This window comes from Myotis brandtii, unplaced genomic scaffold (assembly GCF_000412655.1).
Source record: "Myotis brandtii unplaced genomic scaffold, ASM41265v1 scaffold82, whole genome shotgun sequence".
NCBI classification, from domain to species: domain Eukaryota; kingdom Metazoa; phylum Chordata; class Mammalia; order Chiroptera; family Vespertilionidae; genus Myotis; species Myotis brandtii.
Genome location: NW_005371324.1, coordinates 8657450 through 8671137, shown reverse-complemented (window position 1 = coordinate 8671137; position 13688 = coordinate 8657450). Strand labels below are relative to the sequence as shown.

The 13688-nt window shown below is 37.3% G+C and overlaps 1 protein-coding gene across 2 annotated transcripts in view; it reads left to right on the top strand.

The window, feature by feature from the left end:
• The window catches only part of LIN7A (lin-7 homolog A (C. elegans)), a 139465-nt gene that overhangs the window by 46220 nt on the left and 79557 nt on the right, over window positions 1-13688 (top strand). For both annotated transcript variants that reach the window (XR_001360196.1, XM_005884157.2), the window contains exon 2: window positions 742-860. Coding sequence is in view for 1 of the 2 variants with exons in the window: in XM_005884157.2 (XP_005884219.1) it covers window positions 742-860 (119 nt within the window). In the remaining variant the exon portion in view is untranslated. The remainder of the gene's footprint in view (window positions 1-741; window positions 861-13688) is intronic.

Below are 13688 nucleotides of genomic sequence, written 5' to 3'. Positions count from 1 at the left end.
GGGGCTGGCCGGCCAACCTCCCACGGCTCCTCCCCTGGCTGCTGACCCCTGATTGGTCCCCCCCACCTCATTTGGGGGCAGGGCCAGCTGGCCCACTGCCCACAGCCCCTCCCCACAGCCAGCTCCACCCCCAATCAGCCCCCCACCCAATTGCCTTTCATCCCTACCCCCAGCCAGCCTGCCCTGATCGGGCCCCAATAGTGGGGAAGCTGGCCAACCTCCCACTGTCTCCTCCTCCTGACAGGCCCAGCCCCAATCATCCCCGATTGGGGCTGGGCTGGCAGGACCCCACCCGTGCATGAATTCGTGCACTGGGCCTCTAGTTATACTAATAAAGGTGAAACTGCAGATGTGATAAATGTGGTGTGGTTAAGGAAAAGTCAAACTGAGAAACCATCTCAGAAAGAAAATTGACAGGACTCATTTGGTTATCGGGGTGTCAGAATAAATAAAAGGCATGTTTCCTGCTCTTTTTCTGAAAGAATATTCAAACTGATTTGTGTGACAAATATTATACATGAAATGACATCAAAGAAGATGTATTCAGTTACAAATTGTGTGGAACAGATTTAAACGACTTTTTTAATCAAAAGATTAGATCAATAAGCTATGAATTGTAAATTCTGATTTTGCAGTTAATTCCACTTAATTTTCGCCGTCGCTATTCAGTTGGCATGATGATCCTTTACTGATGAGACATAGTTACTCTAGATCTTTTCACTTGATTTTTTTTTAACTCAGATGTTGCCAGAGCCATTGAATTACTGGAAAAACTACAGGAATCCGGAGAAGTCCCAGTGCACAAGCTACAATCCCTTAAGAAAGTGCTTCAGAGTGAGTTCTGTACTGCTATTCGAGAGGTATGACACTAAGATTCTAATAACTATGTTCAGCCATATGTGTTCTGAATGGAAAACATATCTTTTCCACACGAACAATTGAAATAATTAAGATCAGAACTATACCTTTGCCTCCCATTTTTAGTTCCTTGGACAGATGGTAAAATATAATTTAGTCTGCTAAATTCTTTATTTAGATTCAGTCAGGATTTATATGGTCATATAAAACCCAAGGTTTATCTTATGGTACCAATAAAGTGACTACCTTCGCAGGTTAACTATTACATGTAAACTATTTAGTGGTCACATGAAGTCATCTGGAAATTCAGTTATAAATTCAACTAAGTCCTTTACAGGCAAATCTGAAAGAGTAATTGCCTACTGACTAAAGTGATAGTTATCCAAATATTGCTAGGGTAGGGATTGTCAACCTTTTACATCTCATGGCATATACTAGTATAAGCTAATTACTAAAATTCTGTGGCACTCCAAAATATATATTTTTTGCCAATCTAACAAAAATAGGTATAATTTTGATGGATTTATTAAAAAAATAATAATAGTAATTATCTACTCTTTTTGTTCTAAAGTTATTTTTATTTTATTTATTTTAAAAATATATTTCTATTGATTTCAGAGAGGAAAGGAGAGGGAGAGAGAGATAGAAACATCAATGATAAGAGAGAATCATTGATTGGCTGCCTCCTTCACGCCCCTCACTGGGGATCGAGCCTGCAACCCAGGCATGTGCCCTTGACTGGAATCGAACCTGGGACTCTTTAGTCCGCAGGCCAATGCTCTATCCACTGAGCCAAACCGGCTAGGGCCCAAAGTTACTTTTTAAAAAAAATCAGGTGCCTATACTTGTATATAAGAATTTCTGATACCAAGAATTAACCAGTCAGACACAACTTTATTATGAGAGGTGACAATAAGATGCAACTTTATTATATGACCTATAATTTACCATGCAAGACAGGGCATTCATACCAGATGGCTATTATTGTGTTGGCTATTGTCATTTTTGTATTTGACAATTAAGAGAAAAGAGGTCAGTGCTCCTGACTAAATAGTCAGGTATTGCATGTTAAACATTCTTGTGGCACATGAGTTGAAAATTGCTGGTCTTGTGCAATAATGGAAAATCTCTGAATAGGCTGACATGCCCTTCTAACAAATCTTTGTACTGCTCTCCTGGCTAATGGTTTTAGGATTCCTAAAGTGAAAAAAAAGTGTTATAATGACCATTTGAATTGTGTATTGACTTGTGGTAGAATTGACTTGTCAATTAATGAATTTAATTGTTTACAAGAAAGTTCACTTGAGAGATATATGCTATATTGCTTTTCAAATGAAATAATATTCAGTAAACCTATCACCCCTTCCCCATCATGTACTAAGCGATAATTTCTTAATTAGAACCTAAAGTCCATAAATCCAGCATATATGCCTTGGTAGAAGTCCCTAATAATGAAATACCTTACATCATCTTCTCCAAGGAGTTGAACCCAATGACTACCTGGAGAGTTTGCTGTAGCAGAGGTCATACACCTCCCTCTTTGCAACTCTGCTTGTGGCTAATGCACATCTAAAAAATTTTTTAATTAATTAATTAATTTATTTATTTATTTTGTAATCCTCACTCAATGTTTTCATTGATTTTAAGAGAGGAAAGGAGAGACAGAGCGGGGAGGGGCATTGATTGGCTGCCTCCTCCACGTGCTCTGACAGGTGATCATACTCTCAACTTAGGTTTGTGCCCTGACCAAGAATTAACCCTGCAACCTTCTGGTATACAGGACGATGCTTCAACCAACAAGCCACTTGGCCAGGTTAATGTACATTATTTTACTGCAACAATGCTAACTATGTGTAGTCACTAGATGGGAACAATCCAGGTGACTAAGATTTAAACTGCAGCCTACCCAATGTGGTTATATCAATGATGAGAGAAAATCATTGATCGGTTGCCTCCTGCACACCCCCACTGGGGATTGAGCCCTCAACCCAGGCATGTGCCCTGACTGGGAATCGAACCATGGCCTCATGATCTCCTGGTTCCTAAATCAACACTCAACCATCAAGCCACGTCGGCTGGGGATCCGAGACCTTTTAAAATCTAATCAAGTCTGGTCAAAACTCTTGGAAGGTTTCCTATCATTTATTTTAAAACTGTATTTTGAAACCTATATAATTTTATTAAACAATGTTACCCCAATAAATTCAATTAAAATTTAAAAATAAAAAAAGAAAAGTGCAAGTAGGAAGTATGATGAATGATCTGAAAATTAAATTTTATTGATCCAAGAACCCTTTCATTCTTTGTCTCTTGAGTATTGACTGTTATGCTGGCATGAGAAGTTTTGGTTTCTTATTCAAATAATGCTTAAAATTTTTGTGGTTACAATATTTGAGTTTTGAGAAATATTTGCTAGTTAATGCTGTCCAGTGTGAAAGTTATGATTTTTTTCATGACTGGTAGAGAAGAGAGTACAGTGGCATTATTCTTAGTTGCATTTGTCAGAGCAAAAACAGTACAGGTCATGCCATTGCCAACATGACTGTAAAATCCACATTACATTCAAAAAGAAAGTAGGGCAATAAGTGCCAAATTTTTAATTGCCTTACACAAGCATAACAGTAGATGTTGTTACACGCTGAAGCAATCCCATATTTTGTTTTACATTTTGATTAAATCACTTAATCAGCTCTTGGCATATGTGCAGCTCTTATAAGGGAAGAATAGTTTAATAAAATTTTGTTTTTTACTGAAAATGTATGATTAAAATGTTTTTTAAAATATATTTTTATTGATTTTTAGAGAGAGGAAGGGAAAAGGAGAGTTAGAAACATCAATGAGAGAGAAACCGATCAGCTGAAGAATAGTTAAATGAAATTTCATTTTGTTTTTTACTGAAAGTGGATTATTAAAATGTTTTTTAAATATGTTTTTACTGATTTTAGAGAGAGGAAGGGAAAGGGAAAAAGAGATAGAAACATCGTTGAGAGATAAAAATAGATCAGCTGCCTCCTGTACATCTCCTACTGGGGATAGAGTCTGCAATCCAGGCATGTGCCCTGACCGGGAATCAAACCGGTGACCTCTTGGGGTATGGGTCGAGGCTCAAACACTGAGCAACACTGGCTGGGCCTGAAAATGGATGATTAAAAGCGATTAGATGTTTTCTCTCCTTAACTATTTTTCTGTAATCTGTATGTTTTGTGTAGATCAGTACTGAAATACGACCATCTGTGTATATAACTAAGAAAGTCATTGATCTATTAATAAATATGTTTCAGTTGAATGCCAATCCACATACAGCGTTATTCATAGAATACTGATAATAGTAGGCGATACTTATCTTGCTTGTGTTTTATTGCTGAAGGAGCTCAAAAGGACCTAATTAATAATTAAATCGCACCCGTTCTGCGCAGGTAATATCAGAGAACAGGACAGATAAATGGGCTGACACACAATGCTGCTTTTCCATCATAAGAGGTGCTGACTGACAAGAGAAAGTTAACACACATTTTTGAATGAAAGATAAAATAAAAAAAATTTTATGGTACTGCCCTGGCCAGTGTGCTCAGTTGATTGGAGCACCCTCCCTTACACCAAAAATGTTTCGGGTACAATTCCCAATCAGGGCACATGCCTGGGTTGCAGGTTTGATCCCCTGTTAGGGCTTGTGTGGAAGGCAACCAATGTTTCTCTCTCACATTAATGTTCCTTCCTCTCTCTCTCTTCCTCTCTCTCATAAATGACATATCCCTGAGTGAGAATAAAATAAAACTGATGGTACTGAAAGTCCTAGTGAAAACCATTTCAGGCAACCAATGTTTCTCTCTCACATTAATGTTCCTTCTTCTCTCTCTCTTTCTCTCTCTCATAAATGAACACATCCCTGAGTGAGAATAAAATAAAACTTATGGTTCTGAAAGTCCTAGTGAAAACCATTTTTGTGATTTTAAGTGGCTTCCTTAAATTTTTGTTCATCGCTGTATTAATTAGCTTGAATGATCTAAACTTTTACATTAAACATAAAGGTAATTTAAGGGTTGAAATGTACATGTTATAAAATATTGCTTTTGGATAAAATAATTTCTTAAGAGAATTGGATTGCTGTTCAAATAGCTCTATTGCCAAGAGATGGACTTTCCCCCAACACTTTATATTCTTTGGGCCTCAGAGGGGAAAAAAAATCAATAGTATATGAGTGGTCATATTTTCAGAGGACATCCAATTTCTGCAACAGAATACAAAGGAGTTCTTTCTGAAACTAAAATAATCTAAACTGAACTAGCAATCTATTTACTCCCATCATTTTCCAACTTTTAAAACATCCAGGCTCCCTGCTTTCCCAGGTGATGTGCTCATTGATCTGGAGTGTGAGGTGCTGCTGAGAGAGGTCTGTGGTGAGGACTTACTCCCACACTTATGACTGTCATATGCACGTTTGACCCAAAAATGCAGAACTAAATAACAGTCATCAGAAACTGCCTTCCTTGGGCAGTGACCTGATGTTGTATGTTAGTGTTTTCTAATGTAGTAGAACTGAAGAATAAGAAAATAAACCGACTCCATATGGAATCTATCATTCTGTGATAGTAGGGTTGCTGAAAAATAGTCCAGTTCTGCCCTGACTGGTTTGGCTCAGTGGATAGAGCATCAGCCTGCAGACTGAGGGGTCCCAGGTTCGATTCTGGTCAAGGGCACATGCCTAGGTTGTGGGCTTGGTCCCCAGTGGGGGACGTGCAGGAGGCGTCCAATAAATGGTTCTCTCGCATCATTGATGTTTCTATCTCTCTTTCCCTCTCCCTTCCTCTCTGAAATCAATAAAGATATATTTAAAAAAATAGTCCAGTTCTCTCCTCCTTCAGCTAGATGTGGCCATGACAACTGCTTTTGCTAAGGAAATGTGAGTGGAAGTGATCTGCTACTTCTCATAGAAACCTTTGAATCAGTGCATGGTTTGCCATGTTTTTCCCTTTGCCATGTGACTAGATGTTTTAGAAGATAAATATCAATCAGCCTGGGTTGCAGAGTGAGAAAATGAGAACTATAGGCTTTAGCCAACCTTTCACTAACGTGTCGCCTGAGTAAGAAGTAAACCTCTGTTAACCTAAGCCTCCAAGATATTAGGGTTATCATACCATAGAATAACCCAAGTTATTCTGACTGATAATGCACAACCACTAAGTCAGATATACCTAGGATAAAGGATATATGCAGCATCATCCCTTTAGCTGTGGTGAAACAAAATTAATTTTAAACAACTATGTTGTATGTTTAGGAAGCTGTGATAAATCTTCTTAAAACCATATGAAATTGGTAACCAGTGTAAATACCCGTGCCCATTAGGTGGCTCATGATTTTTTAAAAATTTGAGACACTTGGATCATAGATTGTGTTTGCTTCTAGATTATGTCCCATTTGTTCCTACTCTCAGTTTTTTTTCTTTCCAGGGAGGCTCCAAACTTTAATAATATGCTGACAATATGGAATGGTTTTATTTTAAGGCACTCCATATAGTAAGGAATCTGGAAACCTGTCATAAGACAAGAAATTAAGGACTTGGTAACATTTAGCCACAAAAAGAGAACAATTGTGTTTAACATGATACTTGTCATTTGCTATTTGGTGTAGGATAAAGGGAAAGGGAAGGAACTAGGCTAGACCACTGGATGATACAGGTAACTAAAAATAACTACCAGTACCAAGCAATGGTTTCACTCATAATGTAGGAAGTTTCTATAACTACAGTAGAGGTTAGATCTTTGTATTTCAGATCACTTTAGCAAGGGCTGTGTTTTTTGATACAGCTTACTTTTTAATTAAACTTATTGGAGTGACAATGGTTAATAAGATTATATAGGTTTCAAGTGTACAATTCTATAATACATACACTGTATATTGGACTGTGGGCCCACCACCCAAAGTCAAATCATCTTCTATCACCATATATTTGACTGCCTTTGCTCTTCCTTTACTACCCCAACCCCTTTCCCTCTGGTAACCACCATACTGTTGTCTGTGTCTATAAGTTTTTGTATGTTTTTCTTGTTTGTTATTTGTTGCTTTCAGTTTTATATCCCACATATGAGTGAAATCATATGGCTCTTAATTTTTTCGGTCTGACTTATTTCACTTTGCATGATATTCTCAAGTCTACCCATGTTGTACCAAATGCAGTATTTCAGCTTTTCTTATGATTGAGTAGTATTCCTTTGCATATATGCACCACATCTTCTTTACCCAATCATCCAGCGAAGGACACTTCAGTTGTTTCCATTTCTTGGCCACCGTGATTAATGCTTCAATGACCACAGGGAGGCATATATATCTGTGCAAATAAATGTTTTCAAATTTGTGGGGGTAGATACCCACAAGAGGGGTTGCTGGTAATTCCGTTCTTTTGAGGAGCCTCCATACTGTTTTCCATAGTGGCATACTAGCTTACATTTCCACCAGCAGTGAATGAGGGTTCCTTTTTCTCCATAACCTCTCCAGTATTTGTTATTACTTATCTTGTTGATAATAGGTACTCAAACAGGTGTGAGGTGGTATCTCATTTTGTTTCGATTTGCATTTCCCTTATAGCTAGTGAAGTTGAACATGTTTTTATGTGTCTGTTGACCATTTGTATTTCTCTGTGGGGTAAGTGTCTGTTCAGGTCCTCTGCCCATTTTTTAATTGGGTTGTTTGTTTGGTGTTGAGTTGTATGAGTTATTTATATAGTTTCGATATTAACCCCCTGTCGGAGATGTTGTTTGCAAATATCTTCTCCCATTTGGCTGGTTGCCTTTTTGTTTTGCTGTTGGTTCTTGTACTGTGCAGAAGCTTTTTAGTTTGATATAGTTCCACTCATTTATTTTTACCTTTACAGACTCAATTCTCAAACATCTCCCATCTCAAAAAAAAGTTGTTCATGGAAAAAATGTCTCAGATGTGGAACAAAACTTCAGTTCTGGATCCGACAACCCTTTCATGCTTATGCATTAGCATGACAGAAAGTGTCTCTCAGGCCACAAACAAAGGAGAGAATGCAAGTCAGTTTACTGATAATATCTCAGCAAATTGTGCTGTGAATATTTTCATGTAGGTTTTGTGGTTTTCGTTTTTTGTTGTTGTTTTGCTAGCGAAGTAGATGATTAGCACAATTTTAGAACATAAAAAGGGCATCAAGAATGCCAATGTTGCCCAGCTGGTGTAGCTCAGTGATTGAGCTTAGACCTAAGAACCAGGAAGTCACGGGCACACCTTCTAGTTGAGGGCTCTATCCCCAGGATGGGGCAAGCAGGAGGCAGCCAATCAATGATTCTCTCATTATTGATGTTTCTATTTCTCTCTCCCTCTCCCTTCCTCTCTCTGAAATCCAGTAAAAATATATATATTTTTAAAAAAGAATACTAATGTTGTTAAGGGCGTGAAAGAAATAATGATCAGAGGCAGTTGAAGAGGTAGAAAACCTTGTTGATTTAGATAAAGCAAAAGGCAGTTAGCCGGTGACAGCATTTAGAAGGCAGCAACATGTGAAAAAGCAAAGATGCTGCATACTGACTTCCTGAAAGACACCCCTGGAATGAGTGCTGAAAATGGTACATTTATGGCTAGTAGAGGGGGTTTGATAAATTTAAGAAAAGAAGTGTTTGTATATAGATTAAGCAGTACATCAAAAATACTGTATATAAGGAAGGTTAGAACGGGAATCATTTGGGGGTCTGGAATGAATTAATTCAATTTTCATTATCTCTAATGGGGAAAAAATGATGTGGTTTTCAAACAAATCACTTCTTGAACAGCTTTCTGGAACAAATCAAGTTTGAGAACTGAGATTCCACTGTACTTCTCTTGCCTTTGAGGTCAAATTCATAAAATATTCTCTATGACCAAGGTCCATTAGCTTAGTACCTATGTTTTCTTCATTGTAACTTACTGTTTCAGGGCTTATATTTAGGTCTTTGATCCATTCTGAGTTAATATTTGTTTGTGGGGACAAACAGTTCAGCAATTTTCAACCTTTTTCATCTCATGGCACACATAAACTAATTATTAAAATTCTTTGGCACACCAAAAATATAATTTCTGCTGATCTGACAAGAAAAAAAAGGCATAATTTTGATTCATTCACACTGGATGGCTATGGTTGTATTGGCTGTTGTCATTTTATTTTATTTTATTAGAAACTCTAAGAGAAAAGAGGTCAGTGCCCCTGACTAAATCGTCAGGTATTGCATGTTTTAAAAATTCTAGCAGCACCTCAGTGTGCAGCAGCACACCAGTTGAAAATTGCTGGTCTAGTTTCATTCCTTTGCATGTGGTTTTCCAATTTTCCCAGCACAATTTATTGAAGAGGATTTCTTTCCTTTATTGTCAGTTCTGGACCTGACAACCCTTTCCAAGAACAATTTATTGACGAGGATTTCTTCTATTTTTGGCTCCTTTATTGACAATTATTTGCTTGTATACATGCGGTTTTATGTCTGAATTCTCAGTTCTGATCCATTGGTTAGGGTGTCTGTTTTTCTGCCAATACCATGCTCTTTTTGATTATTATCACTTTGCAGTATAATTTGAAGTCAGGAGTCTGGGAGTGTGATACCTCCAGCATTGTTCTTTTTTCTTAGGTTTACTTTGGCTATTCAGGTTCTTTTGTGGTTCCATATAAATTTGATTATATTTTTTGTTCTATTTCTTTTAAAAAAAAGTCATTTGGATCTTGATAGGATTGCATTAAATCTGTATATTGCTTTGGGTAATATACACATTTTAATTATGGTGATTCTCCCCCATGAACACAGAATATTTTTCCATTGCATTGTGTCTTTTTCAATCTCTTTTATTAATGCTTTATAGTTTTTAGAATATATATATCTCCTTCACATCCTTTGTTAAGTTTATTCCTAGGTATTTTATTCTTTTGCAATTGAAAAAGGAATTGTTTTTTGCATTTATTTTTCTGAAATTTTATTCTTAGTGTGTAGTAAAGCAGTCGATTTTTGTACATTAATTTTTGTATCCTGCATCTTTACTGTATTTGTTAATGTTTCACATGGTCTTTTGGTAGAATCTTTTGGGTTCTCTATGTACAAAATCATGTCATTGGCAAAAAGGGACAATTTTACTTCTTCATTCCCAATTTGGATGCTTTTTATTTCTTTTAGTTGCTTAGCACTTCTACTACTATGGTGAGAGTGGAAATCCTTGCTTTCTTCCTGATCTTAGAGGAAAAGCTTTCCATTTTTCACCATTGAGTATGATAATAGCTGATGGTGTGTCATATATGGCCTTCATTAAGTCGAGGTACTTTCCTTTTATACCCATTTTATTGAGTGTTGTAAACATAAATAGGTGTTGTGTCTTATCAAATGCTTTTTCTCTATTGATAAGATCATATGACTTTTAGTCTTTATTTTGTTAACTAGAAGCCCAGTGCACGAAATTCGTGTAGGGGGTTGGGGGCTGGGGGGTGTTTCCATCAGCCCAGCCTGCACCCTCTCCAATCTGGGACCCCTCAAGGGATGTCTCTCACAATCCAGGACTGCTGGCACCCAACCGCTCGCCTGCCTGCCAGCCTGATCACCTCCTAACCACTCCCCTGCTAGCCTGATCGATGCCTAACTGCTCCCCTGCAGGCCTGATCGCCCCTAACTGCCCTCCCCTGCAGGCCTGGTCACCCCCAAATGCCCTCCCCTGCAGGGCTGGTCCCCCCCCCATCTGCTCTCCCCTGCAGACCTGGTTCTCCCCAACTGCCTTCCCTTGCAGGTCTGATCCCCCCCAACTGCCCTTCCCTGCCAGCCATCTTGTGTCCACATGGGGGCAGCCATATTTGATCACATGGGGGCAACCATCTTGTGTGTTGGAGTGATGGTCAATTTGCATATTACCTCTTTATTAGATAGGAGGATGTGGTATAATACATTAATTAATTTGTATATGTCAAGCCATCCTTGAGCCCCTGGAATGAGCCCCATTTGATCATAATGTATTATTATTGTATTCGATTTCCTAGTATTTTGTTTTGGAATTTTGCATCTGTTTTCATCAGATATATTGTTTTGTAGTTTTATTTTTTTTGTGCCAGATTTTGGTATCAGGGTTATGTTGGCCTCATGAAATGTGTTAGGAAGAGTTTGAATGTTTGGTAGACTTCACTAGTGAAGCCATCAGGTCTTGGACATTTATTTGTTGGGAGGTTGTTTTTATGTTTTTTGTTTTAATATATTTTATTGATTTCAGAGAGGAAGGGAAAGGGAGAGAGAGATGGAAACATCAATGATGAGAGAGAATCACTGATCAGCTGCCTCCTACAAGCCCCACACTGGGGATCAAGCCCACAACCCAGGCATGTGCCCTGACCAGGAATCCAACTGTGACCTCCTGGTTCATAGGTCCACACTCAACCACTGAGCCATGCTGGCCAGGCTGTTGAGAAGTTTTTGATGGTTGTTTCAATCTCCTCACTGTTGATAAGTCTATTTAGATTTTCCAGTTCTTCATGATTCAGTATAGGACGGCTACAGTTTCCTAAAACTTTTTCATTTCTTTCAGGTTATTACATTTGGTGGCATACAATCTTGCATAGTATTATTTTTGTATGATCCTTTGTATTTCTGTGATGTCTGTGGTAACTTCTTTTTTTTAAATTTCTGATTTTCTTTATTTGAGTTCTTTCTCTGTTTTCCTCAGCGAGTCTAGCCAGAGTTTTGCCAATTTTATTAATCTTTTCAAGGAACCTGCTCTCTTGTTTTATTAAATTTTCTACAGTCTTTTTGTTCTCTATTTCATTTAATTTTGCTATACTTTTTATTATTTAATTTTTTTCTGCTGACTTTGGGCTGCTTTTGTTTTTATTTTTCAAGTTCTTTGAGATGTAATGTTAGGTTGTTTTCTTGGGATTTTTGTTTTTTCTTGAGACTGCCCTGTAATGTTATAAACTTACCTCTTATTACTGCTTTTGCTACATCCCAGAAGTTTTGATATGTCATATTGTCATTTTCACTTGTATCTATATATCTTTTAACCTCACATTTTAGTTCCTTCCTAACCCCATCATTTTTTACCAGCATGTTGTTTAATTTCCACATTTTTGTGAAATTTTTTGCCTCCTTTTTGCAATTGATTTCTAATTTAAAAGCATTGTGATTGAAGAATATGTATAGTATGATGTCAATCTGTTTTTATTTTTCAAGTTCTTTGAGATGTAATGTTAGGTTGTTTTCTTGGGATTTTTATTTTTTCTTGAGACTGCCCTGTAATATTATAAACTTACCTCTTATTACTGCTTTTGCTACATCCAAGAAGTTTTGATATGTCATATTGTCATTTTCATTTGTCTCAATATATCTTTTAACCTCACATTTTAGTTCCTTCCTAGCCCCATCATTTTTTACTAGCATGTTGTTTAATTTCCACATTTTTGTGAAATTTTTTGCCTCCTTTTTGCAATTGATTTATAATTTAAAAGCATTGTGATTGAAGAATATGTATAGTATGATGTAAATCTTAAATTTGTTGAGGCTAGTTTTGTGTCCTATCTTATGGTCTATCCTTGAGAATGTTCCACATGCACTGTACAAGAATGTATAATCTGATGTTCTGGGGTGAAAGGTTCTGTAAATATCAATTATGTCCATTTGCTTTAGTGTCCCATTTAATGCCCATATTTTTTATTGATTTTCTGTTTGGTTGATCTGTCTAGAGCTGACAGTGGAGTATTTAGGTCCCTCTAAATCAGTGGTTCTCAACCTTCTGGCCTTTTAAATACAGTTCCTCATGTTGTGACCCAACCATAAAATTATTTTTGTTGCTACTTCATAACTGTAATGTTGCTACTGTTATGAATCATAATGTAAATATCTGATATGCAGGATGGTCTTAGGCGACCCCTGTGAAAGGGTCGTTCAACCGCCAAAGGGGTCCCGACCCACAGGTTGAGAACCGCTGCTCTAAATGCTGGTATTTTTGTCAGTTTCTCTCTTTAGTTCTGTTGGTGGTTTCTTTATATATTTTGGTGCTCCATGATTGGGTGCATATATTGAGAAGTTTTATGTCTTCTTGATGTAGTGTCCCCTTTATCATTATAAAATGTCCACCTTTGTCTCTTGTTACCTTTGTTATCTTGAATTCTATTTTGTCTGATATAAGAATGGCTATACCCACTCTTCTGTGTATGCCATTTACTTGGAGAATTGTTTTCCATCCTTTCACATTGAGTCTATATTTGTCTTTGCAGCTTAGGTGTGTCTTTTGAAGGCAGCATATGGTGTTTTAATTTTTGTATTTTTTAAATCCAATCTGCTACTCTGTGCCTTTTTACTGGTAAATTGAGTCCATTTACATTTAGGGTAATTATTGATGTATGAGGATTTCCTATAGCCAGTTTATCTTTTGTTTTCTGGTAGCTCTGTGCCTTCATTTGTTCTTTTTCTTTTTGTCTATTGTTTGGGTTTGGTAGTATTCTATTATTTTTCCCTCTGTTTCCACTTTTTTTTATTTAATTCTTTATTGTTTAAAGTATTACATAAGTCTTTTTTTCCCCTCATTAACCTCTCCCCTAGCCGACCCCACCTCCCAGCACACGCTCCCCCCCCGCCCCACTCTGTGTCCATTGGTTATGCTCATATGCATGCATACAAGTCCTTTGGTTGATTTCTTACCCCCTCACCTCCCACCTTCCCTCATAGGTTGGACAGTCTGTTTAATGCTTCAATGACTCTAATTCTAATTTTGCTCATCAGTTTATATTGTTCATTATATTGCACAAATGAGTGAGATCATGTGATATTTATCTGTCTGACTGACTTATTTTGCTTAGCATAATGCTCTTGAGTTCAATCCATGCTGTC